The following is a 26,054-nucleotide window of genomic DNA, read 5'->3' on the forward strand; positions in this document are numbered from 1 at the left end:
AGTTTTGCTCGTTACCGTCAGTTACACTTGTTAATCACCGAGGTGTGCTAGCAACGAGGGCGTCATCGTGAAGACAAGTTGTGAGGGACAAGGGGAGAAGGGAGAAGAAGAAAGAGGCATGGAAGAAGGGGACGACTGTTGTGTGCCCCGTCGTATTTAATCACACGCACGTTACACACTTCATCGATACGTCGAAGCAAAAGAACCGATGATTTTTGGAACACGGATCGTTAAATTGTAAACGCGACCAATTCACGCGGTCGCGCACGCGTCTACGCAAGTCCGTTTCAACTTTGTTCCCTCTATCGACAAACTAATTGAATCTCCAGAGCCACCTTTCTTTCGCTCGCACTTACAATTTTCCCTCTCTCTCCGCCCTTCTCACTCGCTCACTCTCTCATGTCGACGTGTATTTTTTCATCACGCCACTGCCTTTCTTCCCCTCGCGTAACGCGCGCACAAATCTGTCGAAGAATAGTATTCAAGCACGGACAGGCGTGAATGTTCTCTCTTTTCACCATACAAGTCGGACCAGCAGACACATTGAAAGAGAATCCGTTCCGTGTTCATTCTTCCGCTTGCAGTAACGTGCGGAAATCCTGTTGCAGTTTCGACTCGTGATAGCTCCAAATATCGCTGAAATCTTCTTCGTCCTCGTCCACTTCTTTCTCGAACATGCCCTTCTCTTCCTCGGCCATCGGTGCATTCGGCGAAGGCGAGTAAAATTTGATTTCCAAATCTCTGTGACCGTTCGGCGACGTGATGATTTCCGTAGAGACCTCGAGCTCTTTAGGCGATTGTACGCTACCATTCACATCCATACCGGACAGTCCAATGTTATTCACAGGTATACCGATAGATTCACCGCGCCATAGCGTTCGACGTTTCCCACTCTCTGCCTGTCCCCTATCACCGATCACACCAACATCTTTGCTAGGCGTGCTGATTTCTTCGCTGAAATAACTGGTCGGGTCGCTCCAGCTACGCCTCAGCACAACACCGGTGCTACCGGTGCTGTCCTTTTCTTGATGGGTTCGAGGATTATCACCGTTGAAAAGCCTCTCGATAGTTTGCTCCTGACAGCCGAGACTTGGCCGGGACAGGAATAGCGGCATCTGAGAAAAGTGGCCGGGACAGAACTCGGTCGACGGTGACGGGGTCAAGAAGGGCGAGTAACAGTTCTGATCCACGTCCCATATGAGAGCCGAGGGATCACAATACCGGCACTGACACGGCCCTAATTCCTCGTTGATGCCCTCTTCGCAACCCGTTGTCGTCGTTGCCGTTGCCGTCGTTGTCGTCGTCGTCGTCGTCGTCGTTGTCGTCGCCGTTAGATCGTTATTATATTCGTGCAGATAGCGCGGAACATTGCTACTACCAACGGCGTGGTTATGATGATGATGATGATGATGATGATGACCGTTATGTCTATAACCCTTTGGCGGAATGGTACGCATTTGCGCAGGCACGACGTTTCTGTTGTCGTCCAACACTTTCACTTCCACGTGCCGGTGTGGATACCTTTGCCTCGCGTCTATCTCTTGCGCCGACATACCGCCAGTTGTTTGCACTCTGCAACCGTACACGCTGCTTTCCCTCGCTATGGGTGGCCTTCTGTGGTTTCTAAGGTGAGGAGGCGGTGCGATATCGTAACGTTGCTCGTAACAGGTCGGCACGTATGACTTTAAAGAAGCTGCGCTCGATTGTTCGGCAATTACTCCCGAATTCGACTGTTGTTGCTGCTGCTCCTCGTGTTTCGTTACTTCCGCAGAAGTGACCGCATTGTTCGGCGGTTTTCTATCCTTCTTCCTGCGCTTTCGAGGCTTAATGATACGTGGCAAATTGTTCTCAGAATTATTCGATCCCGAACTCTCATCGCTCGCGATACTCAACGAATCGATATTCGCAATGTTTCCTGTTCCCGTCGTGTCTTTGGCCGTCGTGCAGTCCGACGATTTCTGATTATTCGTTTGTTGCTTCTTCGCAAGTTCTATCGGCCTTTGAGGCCGCGATGGTGGACACCTGACCGTGTTGCTCATCGTACAGCTCGATGTCAGGGTATTCGTATTGTTGTGAACGTAACTATTAACCGCGCCTGTATTGTTACAAATCGTATTAGGAATGCCATTAGCGTTCCCGTTGTTATGTATCTTGCCGCGATTGTGAAACCGATTGGCTAGAATCAACGGCGCTCCCTGCGTGTGAATGGCTAATCTAGAAAGTGGATTCTTGTGTAGATGAGCTGATACTTGCTGCTCGCAAGCCTGCTGTTGCTGTTGCTGCGGTTGCTGTTGTAGTTGCTGCGACGATGACGGCTGTTGTTGTTGTTGTTGTTGTTGTCCAAGCGACGGTGATGATCTTTGATTACATCTGCGTGGACTGGATGTCATCGATATCAAAGGAGCGCCCGTCCAACCACCAGGCCCATATTGCACCTGGCATTGTTCGCTTCCGTTCGGATAATTTTGATTTCCGTAACAGCCTCGCGTTTTCCCGCGAATCACAGGTTCCTGTTTCCTACCGACGATCGGTTTATGCGGTCCTGGTCTGATGGTCGACGATATCAAACAACTACCGATGTATCGCTCCACCTCCACGCCGCCTTGGGAGGCTGGGCTCATCTTACAAAAACCCGCGATCACTTATATTACCAACACCGTTATATTCTCTCAATTACGATTATGGGGAAATTCTTCACCTCACGAATATTCCAATCGATGTGAAAATAATTACGTCACATTAACACGTTATTCCATTGACCCAAATCCGGATGTAACGTTCTCGACGCTCGAACTGAATATCACCGGTTTAGCCCATTGTCATGGTGAACCTCTTCGTATCGATTCCACAAAACAAACAGAAAACTTGGACACTGTTTTCGATCGATTTTAGCTTAATGCGAATGATGACTTTTTGTTTATACGCGTGGTGTGTATGTGAACGATTGTGTTCCAGACGGCGAAAATAACCGGTAATTATTACGGCGACGACGGTTACGTAGTTGAAACACAGTATCGTGGGTCGAACAACCGTACAGAACCGCGGCTGAAACAACACTGAAGCTCGCTCCGCCGAACGCGCCTACACCGTCTTTCGAATTGGTCTGCGACGTGGAGCTCCCCCCACTATTCTCGTCACTACCCCCACCACCTGTACAACACGCTCACCACCGACAGACATATCCCCACCACTTATTCCTGCTACCACCTTTCTTTACAATGTACTTCTCCACACCGTTCAACTTTACCATGCGCGAATATACACATAACATTGTTCCTTCCGGTGGACGAGTCTGTCACAATTTAGCAAGGTATCGGAGAAAGCTGAGCGAGGAAGGTGTAAGTTGCGTCGTGGTTAGCGTTAGTCGCTGGAAACTTTTCGAAGGCATCGACTGGTGACGACAAATTTCATCCGGTCGATTTCATTGTTAGTGACTGACACGCATTTTATTATTATGGATAATTCGAGTATTCCTAATAATACTTGTCGTTATATTTTTATAAATTAAAAGAAGTTGAAGAAAAATAAAAGTTAATGATTTTTCGAATTTTTAAATTCGTATAGCTTGAAATAATTGGAAAATAATTCAATTACATTCAATGATTTATACGGTGATGTTTTAAATATATCGTCTATGAAAAAAGATAAGATAGGATTTTTTCCTCGTTGTTATTAATTATTAATATGGTCGTTACTAACAGAAAATTATGAATATGTATTATATTCTTATGCTTTTTAATAAATAAATAGTGTATTAAATAATATATGTATAAATGTACATATTTTGATTTCAATTGCATTTATTATTCCATACAATATTTCTCAAATTTCGATTTTTAAGTTATAATATCTTTACATATAATTTACATACAGATAAGAAAAAACGTAAAATAATTACATATTATATAATTTTCATACAAAAATTCTCACATTGTGAAAAACTATAAAAGAAAGAAAGAAATCGTAAAAAAAAAAAGATTATAAAAATACGAAATACAAATAATCATTAACGAAACAACGGAAGAAAACAATCGGAAGTTGTAATTTAAAATGATTTATCACATTTAAATCCTCTCAGGAGTTCAGAGCTCTGAAAGGCGGCTCCTTCAAGAATAACATGGAAGAAAAAACACGAGAAAGAAGGATAAAACGAGGATTCTGCGAGGACACGAGTTATATCTCAACTCTCCGAAGAATCCTCATCCGTGAACTTACTTAGATGGGACGACGACGAGACTGGAAAGAGTAAAGGAATAGAAAACGAGGGGGAATAGTCGGTCGGTAAAAAAGGAAGGAGAGGAGAGAAGTCTGATATCTTAGATCAGGCTACGGCACCCTCGCATCTAGGTCACAAGCCTTTAAAAGTGGGTCACAAGTCATCAATCGCCTGCGGCACGCTACCTCAACTCATAGTTGAACCCTCGCATACGACCCATCTATTCTCCTCTAGAACGATTCTCCTCATCTAGAGCGACGTTCGGTCCCTCTCCTTTCCTTCTTTTATCGTCTTCTTCCCCCGAACACCACGCTTGCTCGCCAACGGTAGAAAACACGATCACGAAATTCTACGCCACCGAACAAGAAACACGGCGACGAAATTAACACGTTACCAAGCAACAGCTATTACAGTTTACTATTTTCTGCAAATTCTATGTAACTATATTTTCCACTTTTTTGTGGAATATATTTGAAACTCATATACGGATGTACATCAATAATTAGAGAAAAATAATTAGTTCTGTTTATTATAGGAAAATGTTTCTATTTTTAATATATTCATTTTCCATTTATGACAGAGGAAAGAATAGGAATATTCTTTCTGTTTTTTAATCTAGGGAGTAGCGAATATTCATTAAAAAGCTATATTCTCGAACCGGAATTCAGGTTATAATGAATACCCGGATAATAAGAATACTATTTTTAGAGAGGTTTTATTGAAAGAGCTATATGAACAAATCAAATGAATAATTTTATACGAAAAGTGTTATATATATAAATATTATAAATTTTAAAAATTTTTTAAAAATCGGTTAAAAAGAAATTTGATATTATAATATGATTTTAATATGTTTTTGAGAAAATTACAAAACTATGTTAAAAATTTAATGAATACAATTACAATGTTTAATTAATCATACAAAATAATCATGTAAATAAATTCCGAGATAAATACATTTTTATCGATGAATAATAAATAATGATCATTGATGCTCAGAAAAAGTAAAAATAATAATGCTTATTCGTTGAATTCTTCGATACTTTGATCAACATGATTGCTGCAAATGTATCCAAGTAATTTGTAATTCATAAGAAATCAATATGAAACAAACCAACGATCTTCTAATTTCCTTTGCGAGCCAAGGCAAACTTTGTTGTGCTTCAATAAACTTCACTTTGCATGCGAGTATTCGATGCAATAAACGATGTCGAGTATATCAAACAAATTTATGTCTTATTCATTAGTTTCGATTGATAATCAATATCGATGAAAGTCAATGCAATATATCATACGATACTGGGATCGATAATTGTCAGATCGAAATTTCGCTTTTATAACATGTAATGATTATTTGTCTTATTACATGGTATAATCGTCTGCCATTTTTATTTTAGAATAAATGGTCCATTTAATGAAAAATTTAATGACGATTTCAAATTTTTTAAATGCTCCAAAATTCGAAGATTTTAAAAAGAATTTCAAATTCTTAAAAGTAATTTTTAATTTTATTTTACATTAAAATTGATAAAGAGATAATTAATAATCTTTTTCTTTCTTTTCATTTTTTTCTGGAAAAATTGCTAAAAAATTAAATATTAATCAAAATATAAAATAAATATTCGATACATTTATCATGCATTATGAATTTCTGATAATAAATTATCATTTCACTTATTTATTTGTAATTTTGTATAATATAAATATATAATTTTCATTTTAATAAGTTCTGACTAGTTCTGGATAAATTACACTATTTTACAAAAAAGACATTTTTCTATATTTTGAAAAAAAGGTTTATCTGAAAAATTTAATTATATTTAATTATTTCGTATTACTTATTTTAATTTTTAAAAAATTAATTGACTGATGACTTGCTCATTTATGCTAATATACTTAAGTTTGCTTCAAAGATTTCTAAACAAAAATTTCAAAATAAAACACTTTGACCGCAAAAATTTCGACATGAAATTCGAGCGAGGCAAAAATACCCGGCCTTAATGAAACGCGATACATTTCCCAGGTGTATGGATGACGCGTGAACTTGTAAGGAAAGCTTTCTCGGTTCGTCATAAATGTACTTCTTCCTATGAAATTTATCATAATTTTATAAGCCACACGAGTCGTGAAACTCACGGACGTCTTGGCACACTTTCCTAACGGGTATTCCGTGTAAGAAACTAATCATGCCTGACATTATCGGCCCCCAAGTTGAAACGTACGCCTTCGAAACAGCGATACGTGGCGTTTTTGTGAAAGAGAAATGACGCATATCAAAGAGAGCAGAGGAGAAGTAGACGGCCAAGCGCTACGTGAAAGTGCGCCGCGTGACCGTTGTGAAAATCTCGGTCGATACATACGTCTCTGAACGAGTGATTTTACGGTGAAAGCGATACATTGAAATATATTCACCAATACCACGCGATGGCGAAACGCTTTCGTTTCTCGCTTCGAATTTACCGACGATCAAATGTTTCTTAGCTGTCCTATATTTTATAAGATGTGGAAAAGTGGTTTAAAGTTTCAATGAATTATTTTCTACAAGATAAAAAAGAACAATTAGATTTCTTAGAGAATCGATTTTTGCTAATCATTAATTTTCTTCGATTGAAATCATTAATTTTCTTCGATAGAATTACATAACCTCGAAATTTTAACGTTAGAGTCTCGATCTTTGAAATTTTATTGGGAAATTTCCTCAAACTTATATTATTTTTTTTTTTTATGCATTTATGCTGAAGTTGTTTTTGGGATAAATATTTTGTGATGTATTAGAATGTATTATTTACTAGAGTGTCCTAAGAGAATTGTGTTGCGTTTACTAATGCTAAAAAAGATAAGTGTTCTTAGAATTAAGGTCTCGTTCTTTAGTGAAAATAAGAGACAATAAACTTGAATGAGATAGAAAGAATAGGAATATTTGACTGCTCGCAACATTGATGCTCAAAAAACATGATGACTCTGTGTTTATTATGAAAGGAAAAAGGTGTCTACTATTTTGTAATTAAGACAGAATATTAATTATATTGATTTATTTGTGTTATAAAATTGAATGATATTATAAAATAATATATAATTAAATTTAAAATTTTTACAAATTCATGTTTTTATACAAATATATTTTTCTTTTCTAGTCTTATATTAGTTTTTTTTTTATAATTAAATATATACAATAATATAAACATATTTTACATTTTATCATATTCTAAATAAAAATTTTGTTAAATATTAAAATATTAAAAATTGCAAAAACTTCATAAAATAAAAGAGTTGTAATACGATTTTATTATTATGATATAAAATTATCTTTTTTAACTTAAATATATAAATTATTAGAATCATAAAGAAATTAATGCAAGTTATATTTACATAATAAAATAACATGTGCATATATCTTACATATTTGAAAATAAATTTTAAACAACATGACATATATTAATTAAATATTTAAATATTTCACTTGCATAAAAATCTAATCTAATTATAATTTCCTTTCTGAAATTAAAATTTACATTTTTATATTTTACTCGTTATATATTATCAAAATACATAAAAATAACTAAAAAAAATTTGCCTCTTCCAAAAGTTTAATCAAATTAAATATTAAAATATTTTTTTACTATTTTTAATAACAAACATGTACATACACATGTATCATACACAAAAAATATTGGAAGTTTTTAAAGAAAATAATCATTATTGTACTATAAATAAACACAATAAATTAACCGGAAAATATATACTATATATAAATAGTCAGCACTTAAATGCAGTTGTCAAATGAAACGTGATAAATATCTTTACAAAAAGCACAATCGCAGGCGATAATTCTCCATGCAATCTTAGAAACCGATTAGCGAACAATGATAATTTGAATATTGTAGTTAGTCGTTAATTCATCTCTATTACTGCGAGTATTAAAGCGTTTTACGATTAAGATCGTGAGATATGTCAAGAAACTTGACGACAGTATTCTTTTCACAAAATATGGCGTTTATGGTTATATAAGTTATGTAAATAATTATGGAATCTTTTATGGAATGTGGTTTTCGTAATAAATATGGAATCATAAAAAATTTCATAATCGATAATCGTCCTGATGAAATTCAATATTGAAATTCAATTGTTCTTGTTTTTGTTAAATAAATTAAAATTCAAATGAAATGATCAAATTCTAAAGATTTTTAATCGGTTTATTAAAACTAATAGTATTAAAAATTTAATTTAACAAATTTAATCTTGTCCATTGAAAATAAAGTTAAAGTTATTATTTAACAATTAAAATTTTTGATATTAATAAATTTTTGGATTTATTTTTTTATTCTCCATATTTGTCAATTTAAATTTTTCAGATCTTGTTTTTCAATTCTTATGCATCATATTAACTTTACTTATGTAAAAAATATTGAATTTGATATTGAAATATCTATAATTTATTGTAATAATTTTGAATATATCCTTTTCAAAAAAAAAAAAAAACAATCGATACAATGCATTACGATTTAACTCATATTCATTATCATTAGCTTTAAGCATTAGATTAATAAACAAATTATTTTACAGTACGTTTAGTCATTATATTTTGAATAATTTTATATATTTGTGAATCGAACTATTTCATATACAAGAATCTAATATAATTAATATAATACATTAATAAAATTATATAAAAGTTACGAATATTTCTATATTTTTTAGATTGACAAATATTAATTCATTTCACTTTTTCTTCACATTGAATCCTACTTCATTGAAATAACAAACCTTGAATTATCGAAGTGTATTTCCTGGAGAAAGTAAGAAAGGTTTAATAACATGACACTGACATATTTTACTCGTGCAAATATTCTGTGAAATGTGATTGGTTGCTATTTTTCTTGATCATATCATTATCATGATACAATATCAATTTAAAACAAGACGATATTATACAAATTAACATGATGTAGATAATATATCATAATTATAAAATCATTCATGCATTATATATATTTTAAGAGTCAAAATAGAAATTTCATATTTGCTATTTGGACAAAAGTAAAATTGCAAAAATATAGACTGAGAATTATTTATGAAGTTATAAGCAATTTAATTTTGAATTAAGTGAGATGAGACATGAACGAGATGATTCTATTTTTGTCACATTGTATCTTTGTCTCGCTTTTTATCAAGTGCAAAATGAATTTCTTCCAATTTGAGAAATAAATTATCAGAAGGAATTTTTTTGTATACTAATTTTCATAAAGATTGTACTTTTTACATCTTCACATCTTAAATTTATTCATTTTAAGAAATGTAAAATTCAAGCTCAAAAACTTGAATTACTCTTTATTTTATAGAATACTAATTATTAATATATTGAATAATGAATTAAAGTGAATAAAGATTATTAGAATTTTGAAATTTTTGTTTGAAATTTTCATTTATGATCACACTATATTGTTATTAACAAATAGATATATATCTATAGATATATCTGTTTGAATTTTATCATAATCAGAGCATCAATATACAATGAGATTTTATGTAAATTATTATTTACATAGAACGTACAATTGCAAAATGATCTTAACGATTTAAATGATTTTAAATCAAAACTTGGAATCAATTAATAACACAGTAATTATAATTAAAAAAAAATAATAAAGATTCTTGAATTATTGTGATTAAGTGATCAGAAAATATAACTTGATTGACTTCTGAACTCTCCACTTGACGCAAGAGAAAAACCAAATATATTATTATCGCAAGGCAAAATAAAAAATAAATGTGTAAAAAAAGATTTGTACGTATATTTTACAAATTACTAGTTTTAACCAATTTCATATATGTTATTAAAATTCATACGGGTCAGTCTGTCCATACGTAGAAATTAAAATGAAAAATCAAAAACCAGAGATAGTTTGTCGAATGATTTATACGCGAAAAACGAATAAGCATCGATATATTTTTACAGGTATAAAATATTTGATTTATCGTTCATAAATATCTCGATTTTACAAATAAATACTCCATGGCATTAACCGTCATTCACTATCGAAGCGTTTAAATATTAGGCGATTTCAGGAAAAATTGACCATCCATGGTCTCTTCACGGTAATCCATTTCCCGATAATACAACCACCATTCCTATACATCAGGTGAACTACAGTTTGAAAACTGCTCGAACCACTTCACGAATTTTTGCCATTTTATTTTTCAAAACGTTGACTAACTTCCGAACCAACGATTTATAGTATTCCAATAATTACAAAAATATTTCATCGGTTTTATTCCGGGGAAAAAATGGATTCGTTCGTTAGGAATAATTTTTTAACGCTTGACCATTAACTGAACACGGTCCGCTGTTTTTCAGGTCGAGAGGAAAAAAAGTAGGGAGAAGAAGGAAGATGGGCGCAAAAAATAGGAGAAAAGAAAGACGAATAGGGGGAAACGCGGACCAATCCTGGGGAAGAAAGCTGGGCAAGTTAGTACATCGATTACGAGAAGTGTCGACCACATGCCTCGGTTCCGCGCCAAAAACAACACAGACCTTCTACCTTTTGTACTGCCGAAAACAACCACCGTGGGATACGTTTCCGCACACTTTCTCAGATCTGTCTCCACGGGACCGGCCAAAAGCTTCATCTTTTTTTTTTCTTTTTTTTTCCCCCTTCTTTCCCTTTTCTTTTCCCACTCTTTCGCTTGCTCCTTTCGAGGGACGATTATTACACCGAAACGACTATAACTTTTCCTAGAAGGTATCCATTATCGTGATTGTTTGCGGGTTTACGGTCGACAGTAGAGAGAACGCAACTATTTCGCGAAGGGAGAGAAAGAGAAGGAGAGTGTCACGAGAAACTACTGTTTGTGAGTATCCGGATACTTTGTCAATTTATATACTATTTAGTGGTATTTGAACTTTATTAAAAGTGTGTTTAATTATTAAATTGACAACTAGGAGCAATACTATCTTCTTTAAAGAATTAAGGAAAAGTTTTATTATCGAATATTGATCAGCTTGCAATATTGATCAATTTATTATTTTTGTTATATTGACAAAATTATTTTTTTTAAATAAGGTATATATATACACACACATGATAGCGATATAAGAGAGACAGAATGATTTCATTTTATTTCCATTTTGTTTTTTCTTTCATTTTTTTTAACGCAAATATAATTTATAATTTATAATTTAATAAATAAGCTTTAATTTTTGTATATCAATTACTACAATCATATATATTTAATTTTATTCATTATGTATGAATATAGTGAAAACTGTTATATAAAATAGTAGTAAATGTTTTTTATTTCTTATTTTTTTTTTCGAGACTTTTTGTAAAATTTTAAATTTAAATATGTATATTAATAATTTTATCACTCATTCTGAGATATGATATTATATATAATATCATGTTCGCTTTACCTATATTTACATTTTTAATTTCAAAAGTGTAGCAAATATGTTTTTCTCTTTCTTGTATATGTGTCTTTTTTAATATATAATATGGAAACGAAAATTATCTTCTTTTATATCTAACTGTAATAATTGTTTAATCTAAATTGATTTCTAAAAGAAGAAGAATTGATTTCTAAAAGAAGATTTCAGAAAAGAAGACCATTCTTTGAACATAGAATATTATTATAAATAAAAAGAGAATAAATAAAAAATTATTCTCATATCAATAAAAATAACAAATTCATTTACAATAATTTTAAGAAAATTAAAAAAAAACTATAAACTTTATAAAATTATTATTTTAATTTAATTAAATAATTAAATAAAGAATATTAAGTGAAACAATATATATTTTCATAAAATATGATTATTAATGATTATTAAGTTTTTCAAATTTAAAACTATTTTTGGTATGAATTATCAAAATGTTAGCAATAAACAATAAAATTTATTGATAATAAAAATTTTCTATTAGATCAGAAAAAGATTAGAATTGAATTTTATTCCACAAAAAGGTCGTATATTTTTATTTGTATTTAGTGTTCTTCATAAAATTTTCCATATATTCGTAAATAAAATATTTATTTATTTATTGTCATTTAAAATTCTTCATCTAATTCATCATTAGTATCAAAATATCCAATATTAACATGATTTTTCTAAACTAATTAAACATTTTTATTACAATAAGATTTTCCGACATTTCATTGCGAAGCTAGCATATTCCATACAAATATAAATGAAAATTATTTCGTTTCATATATTAAAAAACAAATGTGTTATTATATTATTATGCCATGTTATAATTTAATTGAATAAAAATCACCTCTTTATAAAATACAAAATAATATATAAAAACTTATATAACCGCATGTGGATAATAAAAACACCTGAAAAAACATAATTTAATAAAAAAACAAAGATTTTTTCCGCGTTATTATTAATTAATTTTGCAGACGTCACATTATTCATAATATAAGAGCAAATTCTTTTATGTACTGTATTGTAATTAAAACACATTTTGTCAAAAAAAAAAAAAAAAAAAAAAAGACACGAATATATTTGAATATTTCTGAACAATGTATAAACGAGTATCTTGAATGGATTTCGATTTCCATCGTTAGAAAGCTTTGACCGAGTTGAGACACGTGTTACCGGGAGAAAGCCGACCATTCGACAGGTATACATCAAAGATTCGAGGATCATTGAAAATAAAATAACATTTTTGACCACGTAAAAGGATCTATTTAAAATTTTTATTATCGATTATCGATATTTTATTGATATACGGAAATGATGATTCCTATCTTCTTTTTTTATCGAAAATTATTATTAAGACATGTAAAAATATTATTTATAATAAATTGGGGTAAAATATAAATATATTTTAAATATATTTTAAGCAAAATCAAAAATGGAATATCGCTTATTCTTAATTTAAATCTACTAAATTTAAATTAAAAAAAAGAATTCTAATTATTTTCATCTGTTATCGATATTTTAATGACATTATCAACATATCAAATTATCAATGCATCGATATTTATCGACAAGGAAATCAATAGTCACAATTCTAATTTACGTTACGCTAAGATTGTATTTGCTTATCAATCGACAATTTTGAGATTCGTGTCGACGCACTGGAACGTTTACCAAGCTTGGGGGAAGCTGGTGCAAACAAAATCTGAACAACGAGCGAATTCCGATCTACTAAATATTTCGAATACGTTCGGTGTTTCGATTGGTTTAATTGGAAGAAATAGTGAACAACATATGAAACTTGTGATTCGATTCATCCATTCTCGTCGTGAAAATAAAAAGTCGACGATGGGATAGATTAAAATAAATACGATTGTTCCCAATTCTACAGCTCGGTCAAAATAATGCTATGAAATATATATACATTATAATACGTTGAAATTACAAAATGAATTTCTTTCTATAATCGATATGCTTGAATTATTGATTATAATAAATAATTTTGAATTATTAATTGATATATTTATACGTACATTTTCTTGATAATAAAATTGATATTTTTATTGTAAATATATACGAAAATACAATTTCAGTAAAAAGAAAAATACTCTATTGAAATAAAAAATAAAGAATAAAGAATAAAAATCTATTTCTTCATACAAAATAAAAAATATAATTTTATTAAAAAAAAAGAAAAGAAAAATTTGAGAAAAGAACACTTTGTTAAAGTGAGAATAAAAAATAAAAATAAATTTTTTCATATTTATCAATAATAATGTAAAGTAATTAATTATTTATATAAATATATGTAATTTTATAAATAAATAAAATTATTAACATTTTCATCTTTTTCATAAATGTTGCAAATATGGAATATTCAATTAATTGTTATATTAATAACTTATTATTAACTAATAAATTATATTATGAAAAATAATTTTAGGATATCAAAATCAATCTGGTATTCTTATTTAATTAATAATTTGATGTTAATTATAATTAAACGATAAAATAAATCACAAAATCAAAAATTCGAATTCAAAAGACAAAACCTTTTTTATTGAATAATTTATTCTGAATTTCAACTCATGCATGTCGTTATATTGAATACAATTGGAATATACAATAATTCGTTTGTAATTTTTTTTAATTCGGTCAGTTGATCAAGTATTACAAAGCAGTTTACTGCAGACGTTGCATTTCAAAGCGACAGAAAATCGATGGACGCCAATCTAGTCGTGTTCTATTTTTGTCGTTTTAGATGCTCCTCTCTTTCCAACGATTCTCCTATTACTCTAACTACCCTCTTTCGACGGAAAACTTCGTTTCCCCAGAGTATTAGCCAACTGATTGACGAAGATTCTAAGTTCACGCCCAAACAGTAACAAACGTACAATAACTAGACAAAATCAAAAGTATCTTTTAGTAGACAAAAAATATTCCTTTGTACGTATATGTGTAATAAGATTTTAGATAAGTCTTGTCAAGAAATAAATCAATTTAAATTCAATAGATTTATCATAAATTTCTTTCAGTGAATTTAATAATTTAACTCAATATTAAATTAATTATTTCATTTTCTTTCGTTTCAGTAAAAAAAACTAAAATATTGGTTATTCTCTTTAACGTTAAAAATATTTCTTCCTTATACAAACACAAAAATAATAATTTATAAATTTTAATTTATATATAATGGAATTATTATTCATAAATATTATAATTAATAGCTCAAAGCTAAATAAAAGATCGAGAAAGTAACAAAATTTTCCATCAAGTGGAAAATATCGAAGAATGCACAAATATGAAAGCTTTCTTTCTATATATATAATTATATAATTTATATAATTTCCCCAAATTAAAATTCGAACAAGGCAATAAATATTTTCAATAAAGTCAATTACTACTACTGCAATTTTACAGCATCATAATTTGCCGATTCAATTTTCGCGATTTACCGTATATTGTTTTATAAAGGATGTTAATATATTTTTGAAATATTCTTGGATATCTAATATTAAAGATAATAAAAAAGTTGTGTGTCAAACGAAGCTTTATAGTTTTACAAATAGTTCTTATAAACAGTAAAAAATAAAGTAAGAAAGAGAAAAAATAAGATAGAACAATATTCCTTATATTATGGATTCAATACATCCCAAATTTCGATTCACCAAAATAAATTAAATTGATTAATAAATTACAACTGATATCTGTGTACATCAATTTCTTATTTATTATAATTTTTAAAATAAATTTAGATTCAAACATGTTGAAAGAATAATGATATTGTGTATAACAAAAATTACCACTATACCTTCAGAATCGACATAGATGTTTCGTGCATATAAAAAAGACTCATGAAAAAAATTTTACATTACAAATATTAAAAGAAAATTTATCATTTCATTCTATTTTTCAATCTCGAAATACATTAAGATCAAATACTTATATTCTTTACACTTCTCTTTTTAATTTCTCAAAACAATTGAAAATTGAAATAAAGAAAAAAATTTAATGTTATTCTTCCGAATTGTTAATTATTCTAATCATTCATCATATTACGTTCCTTTGTTATAATATAATTAAATTGGTAATATTGATTATTGTCTTGAAATAATTTTTTTTTAACATAAAAATAATTCAAGTTAATTATCCATTATGAAACTACAATATACTCCAATATAACAAAATATAAATACTGCTACTTATTATCATATATTATTCAAGAATATATTACTTCCTATTGGTTAGGTACAATTGGTTACGATACAACTGATACTACGTGGTCGAACGTGATTGGTTGAATCAATGGACCAAGGCCCAATCAAACGAGGCCCCGCCCCTTTCGTCTCGGCAAAAAGAGTATATAAACATCCAATTTTTGGAAAAATTATCAATCCTGAATTTCCTTCCATAAGAGCAATATGGAATTTTTCAAGAGCTTCCTACAAACTATTGGCATATTTGAGCCTACAAAAGTGGATTTCATTTCCGAATTGCCACTGGAAGTATCACAGATAATTCTTCGCAATTTGGATGAGGAGTCTTTGCTCTGTGCAGCTCGAGTATCGCGAAAATGGCTGCAAATCTGCAAATTGGATAAAATTTTGAAACAAACTGCAAGGCTCCATAAACGACAAATCAGAAGAAAAATGAGAGAACAAATTTTGGGACGAGATTCACCATCAAGGATTGAATCGTTAGGAAGAATACAACAAGAATTGAGAAGAAATAGAAATGTAGCAAGTATAAGGTTAGAATCGGCAGCAGTCTTTGCTAAGAGAACTAGGATCCCACCACCAAGAAATATAAAAGTAAGTAATTCCTCAACTAGAAAATCTCATAATAAATGTATTAGATTATGATATATTAATTTAGATTAGGTTAAGTTGTATTATTATAAATTTAAGTATATTTATAATTTTCTAAAGTATTTAAATAAAATTTTTAGTTAAGTTAATTTTTAAGAATTTGTCATTAAATACAATTTTGACATCTTAGTGCTAAGAAAAATAAATAATTGTATGTCCAATAATATATGATATGAATATTACAAATTAGTATTTATTGACTTTATGCAATGCATAATTACAAAGTTTTTAATTTAATTAGGAATCTGAGAATTTACCTTAATCATAGTCACATCATCAAATCTAAAATGTGTAATAAAAAACTTTCACATCACAAATGTTACAAGGCAATTCATCATTTCATTCTATTTTTCAATCTCGAAATACATTATGGCCAACTTCTTGTTTCATTTTTTAATTTCTCAAAACAATTGAAAATTGAAATAAAGAAAAAAATTTAATGTTATTCTTCCGAATTGTTAATTATTCTAATCATTCATCATATTACGTTCCTTTGTTATAATATAATTAAATTGGTAATATTGATTATTGTCTTGAAATAATTTTTTTTTAACATAAAAATAATTCAAGTTAATTATCCATTATGAAACTACAATATACTCCAATATAACAAAATATAAATACTGCTACTTATTATCATATATTATTCAAGAATATATTACTTCCTATTGGTTAGGTACAATTGGTTACGATACAACTGATACTACGTGGTCGAACGTGATTGGTTGAATCAATGGACCAAGGCCCAATCAAACGAGGCCCCGCCCCTTTCGTCTCGGCAAAAAGAGTATATAAACATCCAATTTTTGGAAAAATTATCAATCCTGAATTTCCTTCCATAAGAGCAATATGGAATTTTTCAAGAGCTTCCTACAAACTATTGGCATATTTGAGCCTACAAAAGTGGATTTCATTTCCGAATTGCCACTGGAAGTATCACAGATAATTCTTCGCAATTTGGATGAGGAGTCTTTGCTCTGTGCAGCTCGAGTATCGCGAAAATGGCTGCAAATCTGCAAATTGGATAAAATTTTGAAACAAACTGCAAGGCTCCATAAACGACAAATCAGAAGAAAAATGAGAGAACAAATTTTGGGACGAGATTCACCATCAAGGATTGAATCGTTAGGAAGAATACAACAAGAATTGAGAAGAAATAGAAATGTAGCAAGTATAAGGTTAGAATCGGCAGCAGTCTTTGCTAAGAGAACTAGGATCCCACCACCAAGAAATATAAAAGTAAGTAATTCCTCAACTAGAAAATCTCATAATAAATGTATTAGATTATGATATATTAATTTAGATTAGGTTAAGTTGTATTATTATAAATTTAAGTATATTTATAATTTTCTAAAGTATTTAAATAAAATTTTTAGTTAAGTTAATATTTAAGAATTTGTCATTAAATACAATTTTGACATCTTAGTGCTAAGAAAAATAAATAATTGTATGTCCAATAATATATGATATGAATATTACAAATTAGTATTTATTGACTTTATGCAATGCATAATTACAAAGTTTTTAATTTAATTAGGAATCTGAGAATTTACCTTAATCATAGTCACATCATCAAATCTAAAATGTGTAATAAAAAACTTTCACATCACAAATGTTACAAGGCAATTCATCATTTCATTCTATTTTTCAATCTCGAAATACATTATGGCCAACTTCTTGTTTCATTTTTTAATTTCTCAAAACAATTGAAAATTGAAATAAAGAAAAAAATTTAATGTTATTCTTCCGAATTGTTAATTATTCTAATCATTCATCATATTACGTTCCTTTGTTATAATATAATTAAATTGGTAATATTGATTATTGTCTTGAAATAATTTTTTTTTAACATAAAAATAATTCAAGTTAATTATCCATTATGAAACTACAATATACTCCAATATAACAAAATATAAATACTGCTACTTATTATCATATATTATTCAAGAATATATTACTTCCTATTGGTTAGGTACAATTGGTTACGATACAACTGATACTACGTGGTCGAACGTGATTGGTTGAATCAATGGACCAAGGCCCAATCAAACGAGGCCCCGCCCCTTTCGTCTCGGCAAAAAGAGTATATAAACATCCAATTTTTGGAAAAATTATCAATCCTGAATTTCCTTCCATAAGAGCAATATGGAATTTTTCAAGAGCTTCCTACAAACTATTGGCATATTTGAGCCTACAAAAGTGGATTTCATTTCCGAATTGCCACTGGAAGTATCACAGATAATTCTTCGCAATTTGGATGAGGAGTCTTTGCTCTGTGCAGCTCGAGTATCGCGAAAATGGCTGCAAATCTGCAAATTGGATAAAATTTTGAAACAAACTGCAAGGCTCCATAAACGACAAATCAGAAGAAAAATGAGAGAACAAATTTTGGGACGAGATTCACCATCAAGGATTGAATCGTTAGGAAGAATACAACAAGAATTGAGAAGAAATAGAAATGTAGCAAGTATAAGGTTAGAATCGGCAGCAGTCTTTGCTAAGAGAACTAGGATCCCACCACCAAGAAATATAAAAGTAAGTAATTCCTCAACTAGAAAATCTCATAATAAATGTATTAGATTATGATATATTAATTTAGATTAGGTTAAGTTGTATTATTATAAATTTAAGTATATTTATAATTTTCTAAAGTATTTAAAATTTTTGGTTTATACGTTGATTGCCGCGTCACCCTTTGTCAGGGGACAACAGAAGTTCTCATCGGGCTGCGTCATCCATACTTGAGTGACGCTTATTTGACTATTTATGAAGTATCTTCATAGGCATTTGAAAAGATATTTCATAGGATATGTTAAAACTATCAAATTATTTATTATATATTATTTTTTATTTATTATAAAAATAATAGAAAAATAATGTATTAAAAAAATTATTTATGAAGATAGAAACATAATTTATTATAAAATTATTAATAATACAATTTAAAAAAAAATAAAAATATTAAAAAAATTATTTTGAGTGAGAAATTTAAAAATTTTAAAGAATTTGAATGTTAAATTTTATACGAACCTGAAAACAACAAAATATTGTTGTTTTTTTTAAATTCCTTCGTACCTTTGATGAGTTCATTTGTCGTCTTTTATCTGAGTAACATAATTTGCATGCACATCTAATACTTATATCAGAATTATTTTTTCGAACGACGATATTATGTTGACTCTGTTGAAGGTTTTCACAAGGTTTTGTTGTATTTTCAGATAAGCCTAATAATTTTGCGACTAATAATTCTTTAAATTCTCTAAAATCTTCTAATTTTTATATTTTTTTTATTCCAATTTTGTAAACTATTAAAGCATTTACAACTGAAATCTCTATACCAAGTTTTCGATACCATTTGAACTTTTTTCTAATTGTCTTAGCATAAGAAACTATTATCAATACAATTACTATTATCGATATTTCTATTGCAGATGCGAACAGTAATGATGGAAATAAATGATGTGAGACATCATTAATAATTATTTTTTTTCTTTCTTCATTTTGAATAATATCACGTAGTTTGATTACGAATATCGAGTTGAACAGTACTCGGAACAGATTCGAAGATTTATTTGATCAAACAAAATAGCGGAATGTTTTTAGAAATTCTAGCATTACAAGTTCGATAAACTTTTGTGTCAACAAACGGCAATCTTCTGCATATATTCAGAAACTTATTATTAGTTATTATGATCTAACCTCTAAATTCTATACTTTCTTATTACACAGTCGGATGACATGTACAGGAAATCAGAGGATAATTCTTTATGAAAAAAAAAAAAATAATAGAATAAAATATTTTCGTTCAAAAGAAAATAAAGTTTAGAAATTTTAACCAATTTCAATTGCACTCGAAAAATTTTCAAATTTCTAAAATTTTGATTTCCTTGAAAATGAAATCTTAGAAGAAAAAATTTTATTGTATTTCTTTTTCTTATTTTTGCATAAAAAATCGTTCTATACCCAATTGCATATATTATTCAGCCAAATCCTGTGTTTTTTGGATTTTTTTTTTATGTGAAGCAAGATCAAGTTTTCAATATAATCATATAAGCAGATAAATAATCTTGGAAATCTTGACAAAGAATTATTGAAAACGATAGATAATATTATGATTAGCGCTTTTATATGCACATATCAAAAGAAAAGTAGGTCATAGTGACATCAGCTCTTCGGGACAAAGGAAATTTACATGATGCAGATCTATGACCTCACTCGGCGATAAGAAAGAATTTACATATCAATTTAATTATAACAAAGAAATCAGACCAGTTGTCTGTTTACATCTTATAAATATCATTTCACGATATATATCTTTAATAAATTAATTCGAAATAATTAGCATAAAATATTATAAAATCTAATTTTTCGGGAAAAAAAATATATAATGTTCAGTCAAGTTTCAACGTAACCTTAAAAGTGAATCGAAAATTGGTTATCCATAAACTAGCGAATATAATATCTTAATGGATATAACTTCATAGAATCAGACTTTCTATAGAATATAGTTATACGAATAACAGAGAAAAGGATGGTAAAGACATTGTAAATTGTAAATAGAATAACGACATATACCAATTGACCTATGTTTCAATACAGGTTTCGTTCCATCGAGGAATATGTATACAATCGTACCGTTTAATCAATATTGACGAATTATCAGATGGATTTGATTTCCCGGCGGTCCTTTGCTCTAGAATGCACGAAGACAGTAACTCGTGACGAAAGTTTTATGAAAAATAAAAAAAAAATTGAATGAATGTATATGTATAAAAAATATTTAAATATTAATATTATAATTAAAAAATCAATAATAATATTTACAAATTTTATATAACTATTATGTGCAGAATCGAATTTAGAAAATTAATAGAAAAGTTGATATTCGGTTGAAATTTATTTATTGAATTATAGATAATTAAAGTTTACGTTAAACGAAAGAAAATAAAACGAGATAGTTCTATCTTCGTCACACTGCCATATTGCTTTATCTCGCTTCATTTGATGCAAATTTAAATTTCTTATATTAAATTTTAATTTAATAAATTTAATTTCGATAAATATTTTTTATATTTATTTTGGCATTCGAACATCTTTCCATATGTATGAATCGATCAACGTTTTTTATATTTTATTTATCTAATTTGACATAAAAAAAAAAAGAGGTTGTTTGCTACGTTGTAATTTAAAAACGAAATTTGCAATGTTGATTAAAATGGCGTGCTTTGTAAGTTCAATAGCGATTGTAAATCGATTGTAGTTTGAGCTAAGAGATAACTCGATCGAGATGATTAATATTATTATCACGCTTTCGTAAACTTTACTATCCATATCACGCGTCTCCATTCCATTTTCAGTTAACGATTTGTTATCTAACGATATTATAAAATAAAAATAATATAATATAATAAATTAAAAATAATAGCTATAATTAAAGATATTCGAATATTTCTATATATGCAAAAAAAATTTTTGGAAATATTTAGAAAATTTTAAAAAAATTTTCCATTATATATCATATCCTGATGAAATTGGAAAATTTTTACATAAAGTTTAGATTAAAATTACAAGATAATTTTCTGCTAATGACAACTTAGAAACAGTAATTCAAAGGCATCATCATCTAAATACTCGGCGATAAACTTGTTTTCGTATACATTGGTTGTAGAGGTTGAAGTCAAAACCACGATAACGAAAACATCTATTTTATAATGTTTACAGATTATATAGAAACATTGAATTATCGCTATTATTATCTAATTTGTTCAAATGTGAAATAGTGGAATTTAAAATTAAGTATGACGTAATTACAAAATTTTGTCAAACATAGAAAAGAATCGATGAATTATAATATAATATAAAATATAAGAATATAAAAATTATAATATAATATATAATATATAGAATATAAAAAGGAATCAAAGAGAATTTAGTGATGAAAATCATGTTGGAATAAATAAGTACTTGTGCTATAAATTGTAAATTATCTCTATGAGACTAACAACAGAGTTTCTGATAGTTTATTTTCAATAAAAAATTTGCAGTTTTAAAGAAATGAATTTTTAATTAAATTCTTAAAACAATTTGTAATATCACAATCTAAAAATAAAAGTTTAATCTTAAAAGATATTATATTTATATATATAGTAAATTTATATTCCAAGAAAATAATAATAATAATAATATATTATGTGTACATATAATGCTTACATAAATATCAAGGAAATATCCATTTTAAGGAAAAAAAGCTTTGAAGAACACAAAATACAATGGTACAAAGGTATTCTATTAATTCTTGGAAGGAGTTGACATAAGCATATGTTTTTAGAAACATAAGATACATAAAAAAACAAAAACATGAACATTTTTTTCTCGAACTCTAAGAAATGTTTTCCACTTCTGGTTCTCATAAATTGGTGAAGCGATCGAAATCGACAAGAAATTTTCAATTCTCAATCAACCATTTCTCTTTTTTTCGTTTATTAATTCTGGTATTATTTCAGTATTATTTATATTATATTTATATTATTATTTATAATCACATAGTACAAGTAATATTAAATTAATATTAATATACAAGTAATATTTTGAATAATTTCTAATTTTTTGATAATAAATAATCGAGATGATAAAATTAAAAAATAATTATATATTAATATTTAATTATGTTTATCTATGTGTATATTGTATAATCTGTTTATTATAGAAAAATATAAACTTTATGATCATTTTTATCGAAAAATATATGAATAAAAATAATTATTCCTTAATAATCAAAAAAAAATTATCTGGAAATAATAATGTATTTTGTATATTAATTTATAAAAAAAAAATTAGAAACAATTATATCTCAATTTATATCTTTTTTTATACAACTTTTATAAAAAAATTTCACAAAAAATTTATGAATAATTTGAATAACATTATGTAATTTCCTTTACATAATTCCAATATACACACGTGTAATTATAAATAATATAAATAGATCTCTAAACGAAACGTTATCGTTTATTATACTCAATAATAATCTACTTTTAAAATAACAATTTAATCAATTGATTCATGATTCATATTTGACAAATTATATATTTAACAATAAATATTCAATTTTTTCTGGATATTTAAACGAGAAACGATTATTGATAAGCAAAAAAAAAAAAAAAAAAGTAAAGACTTTGGATTAGTTTTTTTCAAATTCACCGATTCGATGTTAAATGATCTGCACATAATATATTCTATTAGGAGAGTGATTTATTCCTTTGCATGATGCATATAAACTAGAAAATCGAGTTAACAAAATGATGAATTTCGATCAAATGAAAATAACTAAATGTAAAAAAAAACGTTTATGAATGTCTATTATTTATGCAAATCGTTCTTCTATTAGATATAAATATACAGATAATGTTAATGAATTAGGATTAATAAAAAGACAATCATCGAAATTATTTCGTTATTACGTTAAGAGAAATTTATTATTTTTACGATATTTAATTAATATTAAAAAGAATAAAAGGAGCAATAAAACGTTTATATTTTTGGTCTTTTTCAGGCAAAGAAAGAAAAAAAGATTTAAAATGGACTAAAAAAAATGTCAGTTTAGATGAGAATACTTTTTTGATTCCATTGAAGTTGAAATTTTTCTAGAATAGAATAATTACATTTTTAGAATGCTATTATTAGTATTAATAAATATACAATTAAAATAAAATATTATCAATAATGAATTAAAGAAAAAAATAGGTTGAGTTTTTAAAATAGGATATACATAAAATATTAATATAATCGTAAAATATTCTGGATAAATTATTAAATCAAATACAAAGAGTAATACGGAAATGTCGATTCAAATTTAATTATTAATTAAATTATTTTAAGTTTTTTGTGATAGATGAAATAAGATAAATAAAAATAGAATGAAACGATAAATCTACGAATCGATATATTTAATTACAGAATATTTTTGTGTTTGGTTTTATCTTAAGAATTAAAGATTTTCTATAAATATATATGACACGATTTATATAATTCTATTTTTTCATTGGGATTCTATATTCCAATTAACGTGAAAACGATAAAATTATTAATATTTACTTTAAAACATATAATCTTATCATCTATTCGTTATTTAATTAAAAAAGCATTATTGTACGATTATTAATTGAAATCAGCTAAATATGCACTTGAACAACGAACACATTTGGTTAATATTTCAATCTCGAAATATATTGAATATCAAATTTCTTCTATTCATTCAATAAATTCTTCTATTTAATTTATCTATTTCAAAAATAAATTAAAAAGTGAAAAAATTGAATATTACTATTTTGAACTTATATAATAGTGCTTAATTCTATTATTCATTATATTATGAAGATAGTAAAATTATCATCTTCAAATAGTTTTTATCTTACATAAGTACTTTAAATTAATTATCTACTAGGAAATTGAAATTATCTTCAATTCAATGAAATAATAAATATTTTTACTTATTAATAACCATATTAAAAGTCATTTTTTTTTTTATTAATTTAATAATTCTAACATTAAGAAACTATAGTCATGTATTGTATAAATTCATTCGATTTTTATATTTTTTGCTAAAATAAATCATACTTCAAAATGGAACCATAAATAATAATATATCAATAATATATCAACAATATTTATTTAAATGACTTATGAATAGATAATGATTTATATAAGTATTAAAACTCGACTGTGATTGGTTAAAACAATGAACTGGAACGAGGCCCCGCCTTCTGTCCTGGTAAGAAGGGACTATATAAATGTCTAAATTTTGTGAAAAATTATCAATCATGAATTCATAAGAGTAACATGGAATTTTTTAAAAGTTTCTTACGAACTATTGGCATATTGGAGCCTATTAAAGAGGACTTCATTTGTGAATTGCCAACACAAATATCATAGTTCATTTTTCAAATATCACAGTTAATTCGCAATTTGGATGCGGAGTTTTTGCTGTGTGCTGCGCAACTATTGTGAAAATGACTGTAAATCTGCAAATAGGAAAAATTTTAAAATAGACTGCAAAGCGTCACAAATAAGAAGGAAAATGAAGGAACAGATTTGAGATTCACCGTCAAGAATCGAATCATTAAGAAGGATAAGGAAGTTGAGGAAAGATAACAAGTATTATGTAGCTGGCATAAAATTAGAAACGGCAGTAATCTTTGATAACAGAGCTACTGTTAGGATTCTACCATCGAGAAATAAATGTAAGTAATTCCTCAAATAATAAATGTATTAGAATATGATATATTAATTTAGATTAGATTAAGCTATTAGAAATTTAAATATATTTATAATTTCTTAAAGTATTTAAATAAAATTTTTAGTTAAGTTAATTTTTAAGAATTATTAAATTATTAAATATAATTTTGACATCTGAGCGATAAGAAAAATAAATAATTATATTAAAAAATTATATTATAAAATAAATAATTAGAATAATATATGATATAAATATTATAAATTAGTATTTATTGACTTTATGCAATAATAATAAGATTTTTAATTTAATTAG

At 27.9% G+C, this 26,054-nt stretch overlaps 3 protein-coding genes across 7 annotated transcripts in view; 1 reads left to right on the top strand and 2 right to left on the bottom strand.

Moving 5' to 3' along the window:
* The window catches only part of LOC107964762 (transcription activator MSS11), a 3,322-nt gene extending 209 nt beyond the window's left edge, over nt 1-3,113 (bottom strand). The window contains exon 1 of the mRNA XM_016913213.2: nt 1-3,113. This exon is cut by the window's left edge and continues 209 nt beyond it. Coding sequence (XP_016768702.2) covers nt 567-2,621 — 2,055 coding nt within the window. The 5' untranslated portion in view covers nt 2,622-3,113 and the 3' untranslated portion in view covers nt 1-566.
* LOC113218567 (CCR4-NOT transcription complex subunit 6-like) overlaps nt 1-26,054 on the bottom strand; it is a 372,378-nt gene that overhangs the window by 277,582 nt on the left and 68,742 nt on the right. The window contains exon 4 of one of the 4 annotated variants that reach the window (XM_026441793.1): nt 25,204-25,527. The exons of the other annotated variants lie outside the window; for them this stretch is intronic. Within the exon in view, the coding sequence (XP_026297578.1) occupies nt 25,505-25,527 (23 nt within the window). The 3' untranslated portion in view covers nt 25,204-25,504. Of the gene's footprint in view, nt 1-25,203; nt 25,528-26,054 lie in introns of those variants that run through there. 4 annotated transcript variants of the gene reach the window in all.
* On the top strand, nt 16,365-18,988 carry LOC113218900. Of its 2 annotated transcripts, XM_026441795.1 has the most exons (3): nt 16,365-16,450; nt 17,184-17,746; nt 18,480-18,988. In XM_026441795.1, the coding sequence occupies exons 2-3, from the start codon at nt 17,357-17,359 to the stop codon at nt 18,522-18,524; spliced, it is 435 nt and encodes a 144-aa protein (XP_026297580.1). In that variant the 5' UTR covers nt 16,365-16,450; nt 17,184-17,356; the 3' UTR covers nt 18,525-18,988. The 2 variants fall into 2 exon arrangements, with proteins under 2 accessions (XP_026297580.1, XP_026297579.1); XM_026441794.1 differs by lacking the exon at nt 18,480-18,988 and having other exon boundaries at nt 17,184-17,817.

The sequence above is a fragment of the Apis mellifera genome, linkage group LG7 (assembly GCF_003254395.2).
Source record: "Apis mellifera strain DH4 linkage group LG7, Amel_HAv3.1, whole genome shotgun sequence".
Lineage (NCBI taxonomy): Eukaryota > Metazoa > Arthropoda > Insecta > Hymenoptera > Apidae > Apis > Apis mellifera.